This window comes from Stegostoma tigrinum, chromosome 43 (genome assembly GCF_030684315.1).
Source record: "Stegostoma tigrinum isolate sSteTig4 chromosome 43, sSteTig4.hap1, whole genome shotgun sequence".
Lineage (NCBI taxonomy): Eukaryota > Metazoa > Chordata > Chondrichthyes > Orectolobiformes > Stegostomatidae > Stegostoma > Stegostoma tigrinum.
This window is the reverse complement of record NC_081396.1, coordinates 10,155,166-10,176,354: the sequence shown is the minus strand read 5'-3', so window position 1 is coordinate 10,176,354 and position 21,189 is coordinate 10,155,166. Positions and strand designations below refer to the sequence as shown.

General features: G+C 45.5%; 1 protein-coding gene across 1 annotated transcript in view; it reads right to left on the bottom strand.

Moving 5' to 3' along the window:
• The window catches only part of LOC125448868 (zinc finger protein 91-like), a 64,278-nt gene extending 58,044 nt beyond the window's left edge, over window positions 1-6,234 (bottom strand). Inside the window, exons 1-2 of the mRNA XM_059641839.1 lie at window positions 6,135-6,234; window positions 4,091-5,186 (exon numbers count right to left, since the gene is read on the bottom strand). Of these exons, the coding sequence (XP_059497822.1) occupies window positions 4,091-4,956 (866 nt within the window). The 5' untranslated portion in view covers window positions 4,957-5,186; window positions 6,135-6,234. The remainder of the gene's footprint in view (window positions 1-4,090; window positions 5,187-6,134) is intronic.
• Window positions 6,235-21,189: the final 14,955 nt, after the last annotated feature.

The window sequence follows — 21,189 nt, the reverse complement described above, 5'->3', positions numbered from 1 at the left end:
ACACATTGGCCAAAAAGGCAGAACCTGACAGATGAATTTCAAAGCAGCCTGATGCACCTGTGTGCTTATTTGCAGTCAGTTGCACATGGGGACACACAGGACCCTTCGAATATTCCCCTCTCTCAACTTATAACCATTCAAGTAATAACATGCCTTCCAATTTTTGCTACCAAAGTGGAAAACTTCACGTTTATCAACATCTGCCACACTATTACCCACTCACTCAGCCTATCCACATCACAATGCAACATCTCTGCATCTTCCTCACAGCTCACCCTTCTACTTGGTTTGTGTCAGCTGCAAATATTGAGATATTAGTTCCCTCGTCTAAATAATGAACATATATTGTGAACAGCTGACCTTCTAGTACTGATCCAAGCGGTCCCCCACTGTCTACCATTCAGAAAAAGACCCATTTATTTCTATTCTGTTTCTTGACCACTAAATGATTTTCTATCGACCTCTATATACTACCCCCAATCCTACGTGCTTTAATTTTACACATTAATCTCTAATGTGGGATCTTGTAGGAAACCTTCTGAAAGTCAAAACAAACCACATCCATTGGTTCTCCCAATCAATTTACTAGATGCATTCTCAAAGATTTCTCTTTTGTAAATTCATGCCGAGTTCATCCGCTAACTGTTATCATAGAAACTAAACGTACAGTAAAAGAGGCCAATTGACCCATCACATGTGCACTGACTTCCAAACATTACCCAGCTAGTTCCCATTCTCCAGCCCTATTCCCATAGCTCTCGAAATTTATCACCTTCAAACATGTAGCCATCTCTATTTTGAAATCTTGCATGGAATCCACCTCCACCACTCTCCTAGGCAATGCATTCCAAATCTTAAAAAGTCTCCTCTGACTTCTATTTCTCCTTCTGATAATCTTGAAATTGTGACTAGTTACTGACATACCAACTAGTGGAAACAGCATATCCTTCTTTACTCTGATAAAATGGTTCATAATTTTGAACACCTCAATAAATTCACCTTTTAATCTGCTCCAAGGAGAATAAGCCCAATTTCTCCAAATAAAAAACAAAAGAGCTGCAGATACTGTAAATCAGGAACAAAACAGAAGATGCTGTAAAAACTCGGGAGGTCTGGCAGTACCTGTGAGAAAAATACAATCAGATTTAACATTTTGTTCCAGTGACCCTTCCTCAGAATTGGAATCAGTATGTTAACTCTGATTTTTTTCTTCACAGCTGCTGCCAGACCTGCTGAGGTTTTCCAGCAACTTTTGTTGTTGTTCCCTATTTACAGCATCTGTGATGAAAAATAATCAGAGTTTCGGTTCAATCTTGATAGTGGGGAAGCTTCCAAAAATTATCATTTTGGAAAAAAAAAGTCACTTGGGGAAATGTGGCTTCATTTAATAAAGATAACATGGGTTTGTCAACGAACAATTATGTGCAACACAAATGCTTGATGGTTGGATGAGGGAACAGTGAGGGTAGATGAGGATGAACTCCCAGATATGATAAAACGCTTCACAGGAGAACTGTGAGCAATGTTAAGACCTCGGTGAATAAATGGACAGTAGCAACTTGGATCCAACAGTGGGTGAGTGGCAAGAAATGGATAGAAGAGAGTCTATGTAATTTTTAGAGTAAAACCTAACACAAAGATGCAAAACATAAATTGCTGGAGGAAATTCAGCAGGTCTGACAGCATGTGTGGAGACAAAACAGAATTAATATTTTAAGTATCAGAGATAATGGGAACTGCAGATGCTGGAGATTCCAAGATAATAAAATGTGAGGCTGGATGAACACAGCAGGCCAAGCAGCATCTCAGGAGCACAAAAGCTGACGTTTCAGGCCTAGACCCTTCATCCTGAAGGGTCTAGGCCCGAAACGTCAGCTTTTGTGCTCCTGAGATGCTGCTTGGCCTGCTGTGTTCATCCAGCCTCACATTTTATTATCTTAATATTTTAAGTGTCATGATGCTTCTTCAGAACTGAAGATTTGTTTCAGATTTCCAGCATCCACAGTCCTTTGTTTTATTATAGAATGACACAGTTTCAGCATGACAGGCAGTTTAGCTCAGTTGGCTAGTGGAAGGAAGCAGTCGATCAGATTTTCTCGATATTGGTGATGAAGAAGCTTAATGAGCTCCTCACACTTGTTGTTGGAGGTGAACACGTGGAGGAAATAACTTTTGTCAGAGAATTATAAAGAATCAACATATTTTGTGCCTAACACAAACAAAATGTAACTATCTAGGATTTAACACATATAGCTGAGCTGGAGTTTATTAACATCAGCAGAAATGGAACCCAATGAACGTGTTTCAGTCTGGATATGACAAAAAGCTCGTGAACTCGCTGGTGTGTCTGCAGTTTGTATGAGTGACTGAATCCCTTCCCAACTTGGGAGCATGTGAAGAGCCTCTTCCCACAGTGAATTCACTGGTGTGGAGTGAGTTGAAGTGATTGCCTGAATCCAGTCTCACAGCAAGAGTGGTCTCTCCGCACTGTCAACACATTGATGGCACATTTGTTCCCTGGAAGTTTAATAGTGGGCTTTTAAAAGATCTCTCTCGAGTGTGAGGTTATTGGTGGGTCAGCAGGATGGAAGATTCAGTGGCTCTATTTGCATACACAGAGAAAGTAAATAGACTGTACTCATTGGAAACTCTTATGTATCTGCGAGATAGATGACTGAGTGAATTCCTTCCCATATTCAAAGACAATAATATTGATCTTCCACACTATAATTTGAAATAAATTGTTGCTTATCCAGCACTGAATGTTGGATAGGCAATCTGATAATTTAGCAACAGCATAGGAGTTGAGAGGTGGTGGTGAGGTAGAGCTTGGTATTGTCAGTGTACATCCAAAACCTACTGGTCTGGTTTTGGATAATGTCATTCAGTGGTGTTACTCTGTCACTTGTAAGGAATTACCATTCATTTGGGGGAATAAGTGCATTCTCAAGACCCACTACTCCCAGGGTCACCACAAAAGTTAATAATTTAGTCAAACATGCAGAGTTCCTCACTGATGGAAGCCAGTGAAAAGAAAACACGAACCAAGTTCCTGTACTTAACAAGAACTATTATTAGAAATAAGCAAATTCTAATCACAAGTGAACGGCCATGAACTGGTGCAGATTCAGTAGGTGAAAGGGTCTTTTCCTGTGCTGTAATCCACTAATGACTCTAACTATTAAAATATGCCTGTACTAATTAAAACTCTAATACCTCTTAAAACCCCTATACATGCACAGAGACACAAACAAAAGATATATTTTTTTTATGTGTGTAGGTAAGTAAATTGGACAACTTAATTCAAAGCTTCAGTCCACGGATTAGTTCAAATGTTCCTTTTGGCTTGCTAGGGGTCTGTTTTTCAGTCTCCTTCCTCCATGTTCTATCTCTTCTTCAGAGGAAGGAAAGGGCAATCGATACAGTAATAACAAAATTTCTTGGTTATTAGTTAAAGGCAACAGTGTGCAGCAAGTGGTTGGAGAAAGAAACTGCCTTTTTTTCCAGGCATCATATATTTTTACTGTACAGAGGGAGACACAGAGTCCTTCCAGTAGTCCAAAGACTTTTCCCTATATCCTTCGTAAGCTATTCAGCTGCTCTAGAACCAGAGTTACCATCCATGATTAGTCGCAATTCAACAAACTAATCAACAAATTATTGCCAGCCAAATCTCACTCAAAACACACACAGTTTCCTGCCGTCTCCAAATGTCTGCCTTCGCAGCTTGAACAACGCAGCACTGTAAATAAGCAAAAAAGAGATTCAATAAGTTCCTATAAATGCATCAATTCCTTCCATCTTCCTTGGTTTCAAAACAGTCAATGTTCCATATTCATCGGCAATCAAAAATACAGAAAATAAGTGATACTCTTTTGACAGGGCAGGGGTAAGGATCGATCGCTGGGAGACGCCAACGAAATCAATACGGGAGCACAAGACTAGCTGCTGCAGAAGATTCGCTGTCTGTGGTTAGATCAATAAGAATGGAACCAAGTGAGTGCATGCCCAGGCAGCGAAGCAAGATGCATTGGAGGAGGGTGGTGTAGTCAACTTTCTGATCAACGCAAAATCAAATCACTGCAGTTACTTGTGAGCTCGTTGATGTCTCAGCAGGTTGGATGACTGAGTAAATCCTTTACCACACTCAGAGCAGGTGAACGGCCTCTCACTAACATGAACCCGCTGGTGACTTAGCAGGTGGGATGGCCGAGTAAATCTCTTCCCACACTTGGAGCAGGGGAACGGTCTCTCCCCAGTGTGAATACGCTGATGATTGAATAGGGTGGAAGATTGAGTGAAACCCTTTCCACACTCGGAACATGTGAATGGCCTCTCTCCAGTGTGACATCGCCGGTGGACAGTGAGATCAGATGAGTGCTTGAATCCGATGCTGCACTGAGAGCACCTGAATGGTTTCTCATCAGTATGAACACGTTGATGGGACATCAGTTCCCCAGAACTTTTATAGGACTTCCCACAGTTTAAGCATTTAAAGGGTCTCTCCCCAGTGTGAACCCGTTGATGCCTAAGCAGATGTGAATGTTGCGTGAATCCTTTCTCACACTCGGGGCAGGTAAATGGCCTTTTTCCAGTGTGAGATCGCTGGTGTGTCAGCAAGTTGGATGATTGAGTGAATCTCTTCCCGCACTCAGGACAAGTGAATGGTCTTGCCCCAGTATGAACTCGTTGGTGTTCCAGCAAGTTGGCTGACTGAGTAAAGCCCTTTCCACACGTGGAGCAGATGAATGGTCTTTCCCCTGTGTGACCACGCCGATGAATTTCTAGCACCGATGGAGAAATAAATCCCTTCCCACAGTCCACGCATTTCCACGGCTTCTCTCTTTTGGAACTGCATTTGTGTCGTGATAGGCCAGATGATTGGGTGAAACTTCGTTCACACACAGAACATGTATATGGTTTTTCCCCACTGTGAATACTATTTTTTTCTTCCATGTTTAAAATCCAATGATATTTAGGAACACAAATAGAAATTGCTGGAAAAGCTCACACCTGGCAGCATCTGTGGAGAGAAAGTAGAATGAATATTTCAGGTCCAGCGACCCTTCTTCAGAATATCGATATTCAAGTTGCGATAAAGCATTGAATTGTGTCAGATTCTGCTGTGCTGTTTGGTTTCCACTTCCTGACTGAAAATTCCCCTTTGTTCATACCCCTTTGCGATACTAATATAAAACAGAAGAAACACATGTGAGAGAAAAAAAAATAAAAAGGCAGAAAGGTACATTCTCAAATTGAGCTGCATGAATCTGGTAATTTGCAGGCTTGCATGAGAAAAAGTTACTGACTGTCGTTAAAACCCATGTAGTTTATCAATGTCTTTAAGGGAAAGAAAGCTGCTGCCTGGTGTGGAACTAGAGAAGAGTCTGGCATCTACAAGTGGTCATGGTCCAGAATGTTGACAAAATCTAACAAACCGTCAACCTCTGCAAGTTGAAAGACCAGGCCAATTGCTATACGTAAATACCACCACCTCCAAGTTACACACCGTCCTGCCTGTCTGACATCCAGTACTGGGTAAGCAGGAGTTTCATTTATTAAATTTTAGGAAGACTGTGGTAATTGTCTTCAGTCGCCAGTCCCACACCGTCTCTCCGCCAACTTAATCCTTCTCTCTGTCAACTGCCTGAGTTTGAACCAGACAGTTCAAAACCAGGTGAATTAACCTTAACCCCAAGATGAGCTTCCAACTTCATATCCCCACCATCGCCTATTTCCACCTCAGTAACATCACCAAACTCCACCCTAGGCTCAGCTCATCTGGCGCTGAAACTCTCATCCATTCCTTTGTTGCCGCTAAACTTAACTACACCGACATACTGCCAGCTGCCCTCCCACATCCTGTAATCTCCAGGTCATTCCAAAACATTGCCCCCGGCAAACATGGCGGCCGAGCGTGTAACCTGCCGCTCACTGCCCCCAACAAAGATGGCGATCGTCGCCGGGGGCCTGGGCACAAGCCCTCGTTCCTGGTCATTGTCAATGGAGGACCGGGCGGGGGGGGGGGGGGGGGGTTCTAATTTAGTTTTTGCAGCTGACGCAGCATGTTTCTGAAGCCCCTCCGCTCATTCACTATCGTCTCCAACGCCCCCTCTGGTCCGCCGGATTCTCACCATTTGTGCATTCAGTAAACCAGAGAATGACCATCGATCCTGATTTGTGCTCTGGCTCGTTGAGGGGCGGAGTTTGGAAAGATGGCGTCCACGCAAGCGCCTTACGAAAAGGGGTGTCCACCCGAGACTGCGCATGCTTTTACGCGATAACCTCCCAGTGATTGACGGCAATCCAGAGCCAATGGCAAGGGGTATTGAGTGCGGCTGGCCCGGTATCCAATGGAAGGGAGCGGAAGGCGGGCCGCATTTGGACAACCCGCCTTGGCTGAGAGTTACCTGAAGAGACCGATAGATCCGCGGATGCTGTAAATCAGAAATGAAGGTAGAAATCGCTGAACAAGTTCGGTAGGTCTGGGAGCATCTGGGGAGAGAAATCGGAGGAGGGTGACACTCGACCTGAAATATTAACTCTGATTTCTCTGCACAAATGCTGCCAGACTTGCTGAGCTTTTCCAGCAATTTATATTTTCGCTGAGAAGGAGTGCGTTGCAGATCCAGGGAAGTCGCGAAATTCAATAATGTGCTCATCTTCACCTGGGAGTTTCTCTTCATCTTTATAAAGCTAGCTTCGATGGGCAACAGCCATCCTGACCGTCCAAACCACTTCTCCCGCAGTGGAGAAAAACCCCGCCAAAGCACTTCAATCTCTCTGTTCATTATTCCCTCCACCTTCCCGGCTTTGAAGAAAACAATCCCAGCTTCTTCAGTCACTCCAACTGAACTGAAAGTCATCATCCCTAACACTGTTGTGAGACTGTTCTCACACCTTCACCAAGGCCTTGACATCTTTGCTAAATTCTCAGCAGTGAACAGAATATTTTCAGTGCACCCACAGTGATTAGATTAGATGCCCTACAGTGTGGAAACACAGAACATAGAACATAGAACATTACAGCACTGTACAGGCCCTTCGGCCTTCGATGTTGTGCCGACCTGTCATACCGATCTGAAGCCCATCTAACCTACACTATTCCATGTACGTCCATATGCTTATCCAATGACGACTTAAATGCACTTAAAGTTGGCGAATCTACTACCGTTGCAGGCAAAGTGTTCCATTCCCTTACTACTGTCTGAGTAAAGAAATCACCTCTGACATCTGTCCTATATCTTTCACCCCTCAATTTAAAGCTATGCCCCGTCGTGCTCGCCGTCACCATCCTAGGAAAAAGGCTCTCCCTATCCACCCTATCCAACCCTCTGATTATTTTATATGTCTCAATTAAGTCACTTCTCAACCTTCTTCTCTCATGAAAACAGCCTCAAGTCCCTCAGCCTTTCCTCGTAAGACCTTCCCTCCATACCAGGCAACATCCCAGTAAATCTCCTCTGCACCCTTTCCAAAGCTTCCACATCCTTCTTATGATGCGGTGACCAGAACTGTATGCAATACTCCAAGTGCGGCCGCACCAGAGTTTTGTACAGCTGCAGCATAACCTCTTGGTTCCGGAACTCGATCCCTCTATTAATAAAAGCTGTATGCCTTCTTAACAGCCCTGTCAACCTGGCTGGCAACTTTCAAGGATCTGTGTACATGGACACCGAGATCTCTCTGCTCAACTACACTACCAAGAATCTTACCATTAGCCCAGTACTTTGCCTTCCGGTTGCTCCTACCAAAGTGCATCACCTCACACTTGTCTGCATTAAACTCCATTTGCCACTTCTCAGCCCAGCTCTGCAGCTTATCTATGTCTCTCTGTAACCTACAACATCCTTTGTCACTATCCACAACTCCACCGACCTCAGTGTCGTCTGCAAATTTACTAACCCATCCTTCTACGCCCTCATCCAGGTCATTTATAAAAATGACAAACAGCAGTGGACCCAACACCGACCCTTGCGGTACACCACGAGTAACTGGTCTCCAGGATGAACATTTCCCATCAACTACCACCCTCTGTCTTCTTTCAGCAAGCAAATTTCCGATCCAAACTGCTATATCTCCCACAATTCCATTCCTCTGCATTTTGTACAATAGCCTACTGTGGGGAACCTTATCAAACGCCTTGCTGAAATCCATAAAACTCACATCAACCGGTTTACTCTCATCTACCTGTTTGATCACTTTCTCAAAGAACTCAATAAGGTTTGTGAGGCACGACCTTCCCTTCACAAAACCGTGCTGACTATCCCTAATCAATTTATTCTTTTCTAGATGATTATAAATCCTATCCCGTATAACCTTTTCCAACACTTTACCAACAACTGAGGTAAGGCTCACTGGTCTATAATTACCAAGGTTGTCTCTACTCCCCTTCTTGAACAGGGGAACCACGTTTGCTATCCTCCAGTTGTCTGGCACTATTCCTGTCGACAATGACGAGTTAAAGATCAATGCCGAAGGCTCGGCAACCTCCTCCCTGGCTTGCCAGAGGATCCTAGGATAAATCCCATCCGGCCCAGGGTACTTATCTATCTTTACCCTCTGTGGGATTGCTAATACCTCTTCCTTGTGAACCTCAATCCCACCTAGTCTAGTAGCCTGTATCTCAGTATTCTCCGCGACAACATTGTCATTTTCTAGAGTGAATGCTGTTGAAAAATATTCATTTCGTGCTTCCCCTATCTCCTCTGACTCCACACACAACTTACCACTACTATCTTTGATTGGCCCTAATCTTACTTTCGTCATTCTTTTATTCCTTAATTATCTATAGAAAGCCTTAGGGTTTACCCTGATCCTATTTGCCAACAACTTCTCATGTCTCCTCCTGGCTCTTCTGAGCTCTCTCTTTAGGTCTTTCCTGGCTACCTTGTAGCCCTCAAGTACCCTAACTGAGCCTTCACATCTCATCCTAACATAAGCCTTCTTCTTCCTCTTGGCCAGAGATTCCACCTCCTTCATAAACCACAGCTCCTGCGCTCTACAGCTTCCTCCCTGCCTGACAGGTACATACTTATCTGGGACACACAGGAGCTTTTCCTTGAGTAAGCTCCACATTTCTAATGTGCCCATCCCCTGCAGTTTCCTTCCCCATCCTATGCTCCCTAAATCTTGCCTAATCTCATTGTAATTGCCTTTCCCCCAGCTATAACTCTTGCCCAGTGGTAGACACCTATCCCTTTCCATCACTAAAGTAAACATAACAGAATTGTGATCGCTATCTCCAAAGTGCTCACCTACTTCCAAATCTAACACCTAGCCAGGCTCATTACCCAGTACCAAATCTAATGTGGCTTCGCCCCTTGTTGGCCTATCTACATACTGTGTCAGGAAGCCCTCCTGCACACACTGGACAAAAACTGACCCATCTATAGTACTCGAACTATGGTGTTCCCAGTCAATATTTGGAAAGTTGAAGTTGTCCATGACAACTACCCTGTCTCTCTCACTCCTATCGAGAATCATCTTTGCTGTCCTTTCCTCTACATCTCTGGAACTATTCGGAAGCCTATAGAAAACTCCCAACAGGGTGACCTCTCCTTTCCTGGTTCTAACCTCAGCCCATATTACCTCAGTTGACGAGTCCCCAAACATCCTTTCTGCAACTGTAATACTGTCCTTGACCAACAATGCCACACCTCCCCCCCCCCCCCCCCCCCCCACTTTCCCCATCTTCTCTGTTCTTACTGAAACATCTAAATCCCGGAACCTGCAACAACCGTTCCTGTCGCTGCTCTATCCATGTCTCTGAAATGGCCACAACATCGAAGTCCCAGGTACTAACCCATGCTGCAAGTTCACCCAACCTTTAGGCCCTTCGGCCCAACACGTCCACACCGCTCCTTGGAGCATCCCACCCAGACCCATTCCCCTACAACCCCCACACCGCTGAACACTACTGGAAATTTAGCATGGCCAATCGACCTAGCATGCACATCTTTGGACTATGGGAGGAAACTGGAGCACCCGGAGAAAACCGATGCAGACACGGGGAGAATATTCAAACTCTGCACAGACAGTTGCCCGAGGCTGGAATCGAACACGGGTCCCTGGCGCTGTGAGGCTGCAGTGCTAACCACTGAGCCACCATACCCTGCCCGTGATTCAGAAAGATTCAGGAGGACTTCAGATTTCGGCACATCCTGAGTCCATTAATAAAGCTTAGGGACCTGTTAGACTACTCAGAAATCAGCTTGCTCAATTTGGCCCATCTCATTCAAAGAATTGTGTCATAGACACTTAGGACACTTCTCCCTCATTCTTTTAAAATTGTACCATTTAGTTTATTCAGCTTCTCCTCATTCATCTTTTCTAATTTCATCGTTGACCATGAATAAGTTTTGGATATTCTGAGGTTGTAAATAGGACAAAATGAACAAAAGGACTTTGTTTCAACCTTTAGAGGGTTATTTATTGGACTGGAGGCCTGTAACCAGTGCGGTACCGTAGGGTTCAGTGCTGGGCCCACTGCTTTCTGTCGTTTATTTAAATGATTGGGATGTGAATATCAGAGGTATGGTTAATAAATTTGCAGGTGACACCAAAATTGGTGATGTAGTGGACAGCAAAGAAGGCTACCTCAGAGTACAATAGGAGCATGATCAGATGGCCCGAGGAGTGGCACATGAAGTTTAATCTAGATAAAGGTGCTACATTTTGGAAGCACAGTTCAGCGCAGGACTTAGACACTTCATGGTAAGGTCTTTGCAAATGTTGCCAAACAAAGAGACCTTGGAGTGCAAGTTTACAGTTCCTTGAAAGTGGAGTTGCAGTTCGATAAGTTAGTGAACAAGCCATTTGGTATGATTGCCTTTCTTGCTCAGTGCATTGAGTATAGGAGTTGGGAAGTTATGTTGCGGCTGTACAGGATGTTGGTTGGGCCACTTTTGGCATACTGGGTTCAATTCTCCTCTCCCTGTTATAGAATCCATAGAGTCCCGACAGCATGAAAGCAGGTCATTCAGCCCATCGAGTCCACACTGACCCTCTGAAGACCCTTACCCTATCCCTGTAACCCCACATTCCCCATGGCTAATCCACCTAGCCTGCAAATCTTTGGACACTATGGGCAATTTAGCACAGTCAATTCACCTAATTTGCACATCTTTGGACTGTGAGAGAAAACAGAGCACCTGCAGGAAACCCACGTAGACACTGCACACAGACAGTCGCCCAAGGGTAACATCGAATCCAAGTCCCTGGCATTGTGATGCAGCAGTGCTAACCACTGAGTCACTGTGCTGCCCCATGTAGGAAAAATGTTGTTAAACCTGAGTAGGTTTAGAAAAGCTTTACAAGGGTGTGCCTGGGTTGGAGAGGTTGAGCTGAACAGGCTGGGGATACTTTCCCTGCAGTCAGAGGCTGACAGGTGAATTAGAACATAGAACATAGAAAAGTACAGCACAGTACAGGCCCTTCAGCCCACGATGTTGTGCCGTGGAATAATCCTAATCCAAAAATAAAATAAACTAACCTACATTCCCCTCAATTCACTGTTGTCCATGTGCATGTCCAGCAGTCACTTAAATGTCACTAATGACTCCACTTCCATGACTACCACTGGCAAGCTATTCCATGTGCTCACAACTCTCTGGGTGAAGAACCTCCCTCTGACGTCTCCTCTATACCTTCCTCCTAACACCTTAAATCTATGATTCCTCGTGGCTGTCAATCCTGCCCTGGGGAAAAGTCTCTGGCTATCGACTCTATCCATGCCTCTCATTGCCTTGTACACCTCAATCAGGTCACCTCTCTTCCTCCTTCTCTCCAGAGAGAAAAGTCCAAGCTCAGTCAACCTCTCCTCATAAGACAAGCCCTCCAGTCCTTTGCACCCTCTCCAAAGCCTCCACATCTTTCCTATAATAGGGCAACCAGAACTGGACACAATATTCCAAGTGTGGTCTCACCACGGTTTTGTAGAGCTGCAGCATAACCTCGCGGCTCTTAAACTCGATCCCCCTGTTAATGAAAGCCAAAACACCATATACTTTCTTAACAACCTTATCCACCTGGGTGGCAACTTTGAGGGAGCTATGCACTTGAACACCAAGATCCCGCTGTTCCTCCGCACTGCCGAGAATCCTGCCTTTAATCCTATATTCGGCATTTAAGTTCAACCTTCCAAAATGCATCACTTCGCATTTATCCACGTTGAACTCCATTTGCCATTTCTCAGCCCAGCTCTGCATACTGTCAATGTCTCGCTGAAGCCTGCAATAGCCCTCGATACTATCAACGGCACCTCCAACCTTTGTGTCATCAGCAAACATACTAACCCACCCCTCAACCTCCTCATCCAAGTCATTTATAAAAACTACAAAGAGCAGAGGCCTAAGAACAGAGCCCTGTGGGACACCAGTCAGCACTGACCTCCAGGCAGAATACTTACCATCTACAACCACTCTCTGCCTCCTGTCAGCCAACCAATTCTGAATCCAGACAGCCAAATCACCCTGTATCCCATACCTCCTGACTTTATGAATGAGCCTGCCGTGGGGAACCTTATCAAATGCCTTGCTGAAGTCCATGTACACCACATCCACTGCTCGACCCTCGCCAATCTGTCTCGTGACCTCCTCAAATAATTCAATAAGATTTGTAAGGCATGACCTGCCCCACACAAAGCCATACTGACTCCCTTTAATCATGCTATGCTTTTCCAAATAGTCATAAATCCTATCCCTCAGAATTCTTTCCAAAACCTTGCTGACCACGCATCGAACCCTGAGGTAAGCTTTTTATAGATTCAAAAACAGTGACTCACCGGCTTCCCGACAGGCCCCTGCTCCAAGATCCCGCTCGCGCCGCTGCTGCTGCAACCAGAAATGGAAGGCACCGACCCTCGAGGTAAGCTTTTTAAAAATTATAGGGGTTTAGAAAATCATGAAGGCATGGATAGGGTGAATAGTCAAGCTCTTATCTCCAGGGTAGGGGAGTCCTAAACTAGAGGGGATAGGTTTAAGTTGAGAGGAGATGATTTAAATGTTACTCAAGGGGTAGCTTTTTCATGCAGATTGGGATGAGCTGCCAAAGGAAGTGGTGGAGGCTGGTAAAATTACAACATTTGAAAGGCAGCTGAATGGGTGTATAAACAGGAAGGATTTCAGGAGATATAGGCCAAATGCTTGCAAATTGGACTGGATTAATTTAGGATATTTCGTCAGCATGAATAAGTTGAACCAAAGGGTCTGTTTCTGTGCTATATATCTTTATGACTGTGTTTGAAGTGGCTCTCTTTGCTCCAAAAATAGACTGGGTTGGGATACACACTGACCTACTTTACAGCAGAATCAACTTCAGCTGGGAATCAGTGAATGAAAAGGTCAGGTCCCAGGTAATGGTACCTCAAAGTCTGACAGCTCAATCGGCTCTACTTTTATCTCAGGAGACCACAACTCCATACATTGCCCTCAGGGAAGTTCTCCTGGTGCAGAGAGACCGGTGTTCCTGCATTAATACCACCAAACCATCCGAATTAATCAGCCACACATTAGGTTACTATTTGTGGAATGTCACTGTGCACAAACTAGTATCATGGAATAGTAACCACTTGTATTTATAGCAATAAAAATATTCCAAGACAATTCAGAACAGTTTCATGAGAAAAAAAACATTTAATACAGAACCAGAGAGAGCAACATGAAGAGAGGTGCTGAATTGTACAGGCTATTTTCAACAATTATAATTAACTTGGAGAGAGACAGAGAGGTTTAAGAAAGAAATTTCAGAGCTTCACATCAATAATGGCCATCATAAGAGAAAACAAGGTGTAGAGCTGGATGAACACAGCAGGCCAAGCAGCATCAGAGGAGCAGGAGCTGACGTTTCGGGCCTAGACCCTTCATCAGAAATGGGGAAGGGGGTTCTGAAATACATAGGGAGAGAGAGGGAGGTGGATCGAAGATGGATAGAGGAGAAGACAGGTGGAAAGGAGACAGACAAGTCAAAGAGGCAGGGATGGAGCCAGTAAACGTGAATGTAGGTGGGGAGGTAGGGAGGAGATAGGTCGGTCCAGGGAGGACGGACAGGTCAAGGGAGCGGGATGAAGTTAGAGGTAGGTATTCCCAAATGGAATATGAGTTGCTGTTCCTGCAAACAACTGCACCTCCCAGTTGTGAACCATTTCAACTCCCACTCCCATTCCTCAGATGACATGTTCATCCTGGTCCTCCTGCAATGCCACAATGATGCCACCCGAAGGTTGCAGGAACAGCAACTCATACGCCACTTGGTAACCCTGCATCCCAATGGTATCAATATGGATTTCACAAGCTTCAAAATCTCTCCTCCCCCTACTGCATCCCAAAACCAGCCCAGCTCATCCACGCCTCCCTAACCTGCCCTTCCTCCCACCTATCCCCTCCACCCACCTCAAGCCTCAACCCCATCTCCTACCCACTAACCTCAACCCATCTCCTTGACCTGTCTGTCCTCCCTGGACTGAACTATCTCCTCCTTACCTCCCCACCTACACTCACCTTTACTGGCTCCATCTCCGCCTCTTTGGCTTGTCTGTTTCCTCTCCACCTATCGTCTCCTCTATCCATCTGCAATCCGCCTCTCCCTCTCTCCCTATTTATTTCAGAACCCCCTTCTCCTCCCCCATTTCTGATGAAGGGTCTATGCCCGAAACATCAGCTTTCCTGCTCCTATGATGCTGCTTGGCCTGCTGTGTTCATCCAGCTCTACAACTTGTTATCTCGGATTCTCCAGCATCTGCAGTTCCCATTATCTGTGATACAATAATGGCCATCACTTGTGGTAATTAAATTCATGAAAACCAAAGAGGTCAGAGTGAGAGGAGAGAAATTCCTTCATATGGTGGGCTGATTAGAGGTGAGAGATAGAAATGGACAAAGCTACACAGAGCGTTAATTTGAAGTGTTCATTTGAAATCTGAAGCATTACCAGCCCAGGAGCTGGTAATTCAGCACAGGGTGATAGACGAAGGGGACATGGTGTGAGACACAGACAGCAGAGTTCCTGGATGATCTCATGTTTCCAGGTGGGACAGTGTGAATGTGAAAGACTGGTCACAAATGTATAGGAATCAAGTAACCAGGCAACACAGATTTGGAGATAATAAAATGTGAGGCTGGATGAACACAGCAGGCCAAGCAGCATCTCAGGAGCACAAAAGCTGACGTTTCGGGCCTAGACCCTTCATCAGAGAGGGGGATGGGGGGAGGGAACTGGAATAAATAGGGAGAGAGGGGGAGGCGGACCGAAGATGGAGAGCAAAGAAGATAGGTGGAGAGGGTGTAGGTGGGGAGGTAGGGAGGGGATAGGTCAGTCCAGGGAAGACGGACAGGTCAAGGAGGTGGGATGAGGTTAGTAGGTAGCTGGGGGTGCGGCTGGGGGTGGGAGGAAGGGATGGGTGAGAGGAAGAACCGGTTAGGGAGGCAGAGACAGGTTGGACTGGTTTTGGGATGCAGTGGGTGGGGGGGAAGAGCTGGGCTGGTTGTGTGGTGCAGTGGGGGGAGGGGATGAACTGGGCTGGTTTAGGGATGCAGTGGGGGAAGGGGAGATTTTGAAACTGGTCAAGTCCACATTGATACCATATGGCTGCAGGGTTCCCAGGCGGAATATGAGTTGCTGTTCCTGCAACCTTCGGGTGGCATCATTGTGGCAGTGCAGGAGGCCCATGATGGACATGTCATCAAGAGAATGGGAGGGGGAGTGGAAATGGTTTGCGACTGGGAGGTGCAGTTGTTTGTTGCGAACTGAGCGGAGGTGTTCTGCAAAGCGGTCCCCAAGCCTCCGCTTGGTTTCCCCAATGTAGAGAAAGCCGCACCGGGTACAGTGGATGCAGTATACCACATTGGCAGATTGCGACTGGGAGGTGCAGTTGTTTGTTGCGAACTGAGCGGAGGTGTTCTGCAAAGCGGACTTCACCAGTTTCAAAATCTCCCCTTCCCCCACTGCATCCCTAAACCAGCCCAGTTCATCCCCTCCCCCCACTGCACCACACAACCAGCCCAGCTCTTCCCCCCCACCCACTGCATCCCAAAACCAGTCCAACCTGTCTCTGCCTCCCTAACCGGTTCTTCCTCTCACCCATCCCTTCCTCCCACCCCCAGCCGCACCCCCAGCTACCTACTAACCTCATCCCACCTCCTTGACCTGTCCGTCTTCCCTGGACTGACCTATCCCCTCCCTACCTCCCCACCTACACCCTCTCCACCTATCTTCTTTGCTCTCCATCTTCGGTCCGCCTCCCCCTCTCTCCCTATTTATTCCAGTTCCCTCCCCCCATCCCCCTCTCTGATGAAGGGTCTAGGCCCGAAACGTCAGCTTTTGTGCTCCTGAGATGCTGCTTGGCCTGCTGTGTTCATCCAGCCTCACATTTTATTATCTTGGAATCTCCAGCATCTGCAGTTCCCATTATCTCTAACACAGATTTGGATGAGGGTTTCAGCATCTGAGCTAGGGTGAAGTGGAGACAAATGATATTTTGGAGATTTGAGTTTCTGGTGTTAGTGACTGTGTAGATGTGTGTTTGGAAGCTCACGGTGGAAAATTATAGAATCCCCACAATGCAGAAAGAGGCCATTTGGCCCAACGAGTCTGCACTGACACTCCAAAGAGCATCCCGTCATTACCACACATTTAACCCACCTAACCTGCAGACCCATGGGCACGATGGGGCAATTTAGCACAGCCAAGCCACATAATCTGGACATTTTGGACTGTGGGAGGAAACCAAAGCACCTAGAGGAAACCCACACAGACATGGGGAGAATGTGCAAACTCCACACAGACAGTCACTGAGGATGGAATCAAATCTGGGTCACTGGCACTGTAAGGCAGCAATGCTAACCATTGTGCCACCGTGCCACCCCAAAGGTATGACAGCAAAATTATGAAGAATGTGGCTCAGTTTCAAATGATTCCTAGGGATGGGTATAAACTTGGTAGTTAGGGGTTGCAATTTCTTGATAGTGACTGGGAACAATGGTCTTCAGGACGTGTGAAAAGCAGTTTGACAGTTGTGCAATTGAGAGGATTTTGTTTTATTCATTCAGGGAATGTGGGCATCACTGGCTGGCCAAGATTTGTTGCACATCCCTCGATGCTCTTGGGAAAGTGATGGAGTGCTGCCTTCTTGACTCACTACAGACCCACAATGCATATAGAGAAGCAATTCCTGGGTTTAACACAGTCATATTGAAGGAATGGTGATAAATTTTCAGGTCTAGATGGTGAATGGTTTGGAGTGGAATTCGATCCCACACACCTGTTGCTCCCATCCTTCTAGATAGAAGTGGTTGTGGGATTGGATCTTTGGCATTTCTACTGTGCATCTTGTAGAGAGGACACACTGCTGCTGTGATAGAAGGCATGGATGTTTATGGATGCAGTACCAGTTAAATTGGTTGCTTTGTCCGGATGGTGTCAAGCTTGTTCAGTGTTGTTGGATCTGCATTCATCAATGCAATTGGAGAGTATTCCATCTCACTCCTAACTTGTAGATTGTAGGCAGACTCTGGAAGGTCAGGAGGTGAATTAATTTCTGCAGTTTTAGAAGCCTCTGACTGGCCCTTGTAGCCATTGTATTTAGATGGCAAGTCCAGTTGAGTTTCTGATCAATGGTAACACCCATGATGTTGATAGTAGGGGATTCATTGATGCTGACACCATGGAATATCAAGGAGAACTGGTTACATTCTCTCATGTTGGAAATGATCAGAGCCAGACATTTGTGCGGCACAAATTTTTTCTCGCCACTTTTCAGCCTCAGCCTGTGTAAGTTGTCCACGCCTTGTTGCATTTGAACACGGGTTGTTTCAGCAGGGAGCATTGTGAATGTTGCTGGACATTGTACAATCATTGGCACATCTGACCATGTGATGGAGGAAATATTATGAATAAACCAGTTGTAGACTGTTTGCCCAAGGACCTTTACCATGAGGAACTCCCATTCAGGTGCCCTACAGTTGAAATGACTGATCTCCAGTAACCAGAATCATCTTCCTTTGTGCCAAGTATGACTCCACCATGGGAGAGTTTGCCCCTTGATTCCCACTGATTCCAGTTTTGCTAGTGATCATTCATGCCATATGCAGCCAGACAAGGCCTTGATGTTACAGCATGATGCTCTTGCTCAACATCAGAGTTGAGCATTGTCGATGTAGATGTGAAAACGAAGAGAGGGCTTTTGGGTGATGTCAGTCCAGTGGCAGTAGAGAAACAGAAGGGATCAAAGATAAATCCTTGGAGGACACCAAGAACAAGGATATCAGAGAAGAAAGGGAGTGTGGAGGTGGCATGTGATATTTCAATGATGGTGGAGTCGAAGATTGCTTTTTCTCAGGATGTGTGATGATGGTGGATTTACAGGACAAAAGGAGAACCAGGAGACATGGAGAGAAAATCAGTAATAATACTGATTAACAGGGGCTGGGGGGCAGGGGTGAGGTGAATTTGGCATGTCAGTAGTTGAGTGAGAATAGGGTTATGTGTCAAGATAAGCTTTGATATGACATAGCAAAGGACAGGAGAACAATTGGAGTAAGATGTAAGTTTCGGACTGAGAAGAGCATGTGAGATGTTTTGGCCCAATGGACAAGTGGAAGGGAGGGAAGCAACAGAGGCAGCTGACCAGATTGTCTCAATTGTCATAACTAAGAAGCTCATGAGGTCGTCATAATTTTTGGATGTGAGGATGGTGGAGATAGGGGAATCAAACAGCCCTTCGGAAAGGAAAGAACTTATGTTATTATTATTAAATCACTGGAGTTACTTGTGAGCTCACTGGTATCCCAGCAGTTTCGCTGTCTGTGTGAATCCCTTCCCACAGCCAGCGCAGGTGAACAGCTTTTCCCCAAGTATGAACTGGCTGGTGTACAGTGTGGTTATCTGACAGAAGGAAACACTTCCTACACTTGGAGCAAATGAATGGTCTCTCCACCTTGTGAACTCTCTGGTGTTTCGACAGTGGATGACTGAGCGAATCCCTTCCCACATTGAAAGCAGATGAATGCCCTTTCCCTAGTGTGACTGTGCTGATGAATATCCAGGTCAGATGGGATTCTGAACACTTTTTAACAGTCCCCTCATTTCCACAATCTATCCCATTGATAGCTATAATTATGTTTTGAAAGGCCAGATGATCAGGTGAATCCTCATCCACATGCACAAATATATGATTTCTCCCGACCGGGAATGGTATGTGTCTTTTCATTTTCAAACTCCAATGATGTTCAGGTTATGACAAATTGGACAGTTGTCAAACTCTAATGTGCTGTTTGGTTTCAGACTCCCAACTGCAAATTTTCCCCTTCTAATACCCTGTGAAATCTCATTGAATGGAGAAAAGAAGGGAGTGAGAGAAGACCCATAGAATCACAAATACAACTTACAAATGAAGTTTGTCATTTGTAGGGCTAGCACAAAAATGGTGACAATGAAAGCTGCTAGATTGTCATTCAAAAAAAACTTGACACTCTAATGTCAGACAAACAAGTGAACCTGCCAATGTGGACGCTGCCCTCAAATCAACATTGAATATTTTAAAGGAACAAGTTGGTAGATTCTTATTAAGCAAGTGATTGAAAGCTGGGAAAGTGGAGTTCTTGTTACAATCATATCAGCCAGGATGGGGGAGAAGGAATGAAATGGGAGGAAGAATGTGGGTATGTGTGCAAGGGAAGGAGGGCAAGAGTGGAGGGAAGGAGGGCCATGTATGTGATGGAGGGAAGGTAGTGTGTGGGAGGGAGGGTTTGAATGAAAGAGGGGGATTTAGGCATATTATTAACGCTCCGTTATCACTGGATGAAAATTCGGGAAACAATATGCTGTACAATAGATTTGTCAGCAATATTAGTGCTCATTAAGTAAATGGACTGTAGCTACACAGACCCAAAATTGGCTGAGTGGCAGAAAATGAGTTGTAACAGTCAATGCATTGGCTTTGTGGTAGCACCTTCATTAGACTGCAGCTCAAGAAGAATGGGCACAGAAATGGCCTAGATGTAACCGACCGACACATAAAGAATTAAAACCCTCAACGCAAATAATTGCCCCAGAATCCAAAGGAAAACACACTGCAGATCTTTCAGAATCAGTGGATTGAGAAACAAATTACAAATTTCAACTCTAATCTGGAAATGTCAGTCAGATAGCCAGTTGTGAGCAAATACAGAGGTGACGGGGTGCAGACATGAAAACAATGAAAGGGCAGAAATAGCAGACAAGGCATGTGAGACTAAACTGATGGAGATGCAGTGAAACTGCAGTTGGTAGTGGGCAGGTTCTTCTGCCAGCTGTTTAAACGGGTACATCAGACAAATGAAGAAGGTATCATTGGACCAACCTGTTTCTACTTAAACTGATGACAGAACAGGACCAAATGAGATCGAAAGGGAAGTGAGACTGGGTTTAGGAGGCAGTACACAATTTTCCAGTTTTCCTCAGGCAAGATAATTACGTGACAAAGCTGTATAATTATAGATAAGCAAGTGAATACACAAGAAATAGAGGGGTACGGACCAAGTGCAGGCAAAAGAGATTAGCTTAATTTGGTATAACAAAGTGTGGAGCTGGATGAACACAGCAGGCCAAGCAGCATCTAAGGAGCTCAAAAGCTGATGTTTCGGGCCTGGACCCTTTGTCAGAAAAGGGAGATGGGGAGAGGATTCTGAAATAAATAGGGAGAGAGGGGGAGGTGGACTGAAGATGGGTAGAGGAGAGTGTAGGTGGAGAGGTAGGGAGGGAATAGGTCCATCCGGAGAGGACGGACCCCCTCCCTACCTCCCCACTCATACTCTCCTCTCCACCTATCTTCTCCTCTATCCATCTTCGGTCCGCCTCCCGCTCTCTCCCTATTTATTTCAGAATCCTCTCCCCATCTCCCTTTTCTGACGAAGGGTCCAGGCCCAAAACGTCAGCTTTTGTGCTCCTGAGATGCTGCTGGGCCTGTTGTGTTCATCCAGCTTCACGCTTTGTTATCTCGGATTCTCCAGCATCTGCAGTTCCCATTATCTCTAGCTTAATTTGGTGTCAGGTTCAGCACAATATCATGGGCCAAAGGGCCTGTTCCTGTTTAATACAGTTCTATGTTGTATAAATGTTATCCGTTGCTCTTTTGAGTGTAGAGATAAGCTGAGCAACAATGCACCAGTCAATTTAATCCCAACGGTGTGGTGGCTTCTGGAAATTATTTTGCAT